Source organism: Corvus brachyrhynchos, unplaced genomic scaffold (genome assembly GCF_000691975.1).
Source record: "Corvus brachyrhynchos isolate BGI_N302 unplaced genomic scaffold, ASM69197v1 scaffold1, whole genome shotgun sequence".
Classification (NCBI taxonomy): domain Eukaryota; kingdom Metazoa; phylum Chordata; class Aves; order Passeriformes; family Corvidae; genus Corvus; species Corvus brachyrhynchos.
Window position 1 is genome coordinate 11106650 of NW_008237222.1, and position 3094 is coordinate 11109743.

A 3094-nucleotide genomic window follows, 5' to 3' on the forward strand; every position below is an offset into this window, starting at 1 on the left:
AACAATGACAGTTAAAAATATTTTTCCTGTTTACTTTTTATAGATAAATTTTAATTAGTTTTTTATTATTACTAGCTTAAACAAAAATTGTAAGTGCACAACATATACTTCCCATGGTACATCTCTGTAAACATTATACTGATTTTCAAAAGTTGTTTGTTTTTAATTAACCAAGACTCCATGCGTTTAGAAATTATAAGCATCAAGACTACTACTACAATTCAAAAGAAATATCTACAGAATGTTACTATTTTACGTAATATATGGATATATATACACACAATATATGGATGTAAACTGAAGTGAAATGTTTGCTTTAAAATTTTCTTTTGTATTTTACATTCCCATTGTAATTGTTCACCTAAAATACTGATTTACGGTGATCAAAAATAAAATTCTTTGTAATGAAAATAGGTGTAAGAGAGTGTACAATCTCCATCTTTGGAAATACTCACTTAAACTATGAATAAGGTGATAAACAACCTGATGTAACTTTGACCTAACTGCTTTAAGCACTGGTTTGGACCAGGTGAGCTCAAGAGGTCCCCTCCAATCTAATTTATCCTAATTTATTCCATTATTTGCAAAATTGTTCCCCAAGTGCAGAAAGGGCTACAGCTATAAAAACTATTTTTACTTCCAAATAAAGCTTAGCATACAAGTTGCCATTTATCCAGTTTTTTTGGCCTTCAAAACCTGACACCAGGACATTTGTCTAAGTCATGAATTAAAGTAGCATGACACAAACACAAATTTGGAATAGTCTGTCCATTTTGAACTCTCCATGAAATAAAAGGTTAAAGCAAAAGTTAAATTTTTCCTTCCTCTCTACCTCAACTACTCATATTTACTTAATAGTCATTAATACTCATTAAGCTCAACTACTTATATTTACTTAAGCTTGTAAGTGCAGTGTATCAGTTTTGGAATGCTACACATTATTTGGACAAAGCTACAGAAATGCTGAGGTAGTATCACTCAGCTGTTCCCACAGCAAGGGGTTCCTTTCTCTGTAAACTTTGTCTACAACTTAAAACACTTCATTTTTCATGACAGTCAGTAAAGGGTTTGACTTGGGATTTTTTTAACATAGCCTAAATTGACAAACAGGACCTTTAAGACACCATAAACTGTTGCACCCTTCTGCTTTAAGGGACCTGGCCCATTCAAATTCAGTATTTTTATATTAGATATTCTGTTTCTTTCTCTGAGAAAGTCATCCAGTGTCACCCAGTAACACATATTCTCATGTTCAGTGATGTAGATCACATTTTGAGGTGCCATCATCCTAAAATACACTTTCACAAGTTCATGTGAAAAAACCTTTTAAAAACTATTTATTTTCAAAATCTTGAGCAAGTAAGTTAGATCTGCATTTTAAAAATCAATTCCTACATTACCTGATCTTCATAATGTAGGCACAATTACACTGATATTTGAGTATTTTTGATAGTGGAACCTTCTACAATGAGCATTTAAAACATCTAAATTTTTATAGCAAAGACCTGGCCCTAAGTAAGAGTGTTAATTTCTTATTTGCTAGGTATCTTCAACAACTGATTTTTGTTAGGGGTATTCTCGTCTATAAACCTGATCTATAAGGTAACAGCTAATGAAGACTATAATGTGTAACTTACCCCCATATGAAATCTTGTAGTAGGCATAACTTGTTAATGCTATACCAACCCATATTTCTTGATAAACAGTGGAGAAGTAGAATTTCATGGGTCTCCATGACTTTGGAATCATGGCCTGCACCATCTGAAAATTATAAGAAGTTTTGTTATGTAAAGTTTTGCAGCTGTATCCTTACCTGCTGGATTTTTAACATACATACACTCCTGATACGTATCAGCAGCAGTTTACAGGTTAAAATAAAAATCCCCAAGCATGCCAAAGTACTTATTCCAAGGCAAAGAAATGAAAATTCAGAGTTAAAGTTACAATTTATGGGCTAACACAAAAAACCAATATTAAAATTACAGCTGATTAAGGGGTTCAAAGATGAGTCAACAGAACATTTACAGAGCAGCAATAGCTAGACTTCTCTCTGCCTATCAGTGACGGCTTTTTCTTAATGTTTCTAGATTTCCTCAGGAGGAAGTCTCATTCCAGGTAAGCCAGAGAGGCTCCTTCCTTGCACTACCAATTTATCTTCCCTCCCTTGCAGCTGTCTCTCCCAGCATGGTAATTTCTACTCAAAATAGCAAAATAAATGATGTTAAGCTAATGAATTTATGCTTTATCGTGACTATTTGACTTTCAAAATACACCCCAAGAGCAAGAAACCTGTCAGTGTTGGTGGTTTTTTTTCCTTTCCATGTAGCTTTGTTAGACAAAGAGAAAAATTACAGGTTTTAAAATAAAGCTTATCCTAATTCCCATAAATGTTAGTTCACATTTGCACCACACTGCACTGAGATGCCCCATGTTCTACTGTCTTATGCACAGCACTTCACCCAACAGTCACTGTTTATGCTTATTACAACCCAATAAAGTGAGCTATGCACACATATAGACAGTGTACAGTAAACCAGAGACCGAGGAAAAAAAAGCAGAGTTAAACTTCTCTGAGGTAATGCTCCCTTGCTTGTCTGCTGTTACCAAATGTAAAGCATCGTTTGGCAAGCCTCAAAGAGAAGAGGAACAAGGGCAGCCAGTGTCAAAACAACTGGAAAAATGTAGGTTCTTCTTAAAGAATGAACGCAACTTTGAAGCAATTAATGTGTAATTACGGACAAACCCACATTTATCTCTGTTTATGGACAGTCATTTCAATCATTTATTATTGTGGCAAAAGTTCCTGAAACACCTTTGTGCTTTCACCAACACTATTAAGGACACTGCTCAGCTAAATTTCCACTGTTTGTAGTTTCAAATGAACGGTAGACTACAAACAGTCACTCTGCTATAGCAGAATATCAAGACATACTAACAAACAAGGACATTGAACAGAACAGGAGAACAAGATTTCCCCACTGCTGCAAAACACAGGGAATAAACAGTGCTGTTTCCACTTAACACCGTGCTAAAGCCCAGCAGAGACTTTTCCCCAAGGCCTGCACTGGCGCAACGTCGTTCTGTTTTTTTTTTT

General features: G+C 34.9%; 1 protein-coding gene across 1 annotated transcript in view; it reads right to left on the minus strand.

The window, feature by feature from the left end:
• CUNH14orf2 (chromosome unknown C14orf2 homolog) overlaps positions 1–1794 on the minus strand; it is a 12416-nt gene extending 10622 nt beyond the window's left edge. The window contains exon 1 of the mRNA XM_008629859.2: positions 1634–1794. Coding sequence (XP_008628081.2) covers positions 1634–1761 — 128 coding nt within the window. The 5' untranslated portion in view covers positions 1762–1794. The remainder of the gene's footprint in view (positions 1–1633) is intronic.
• Positions 1795–3094: the final 1300 nt, after the last annotated feature.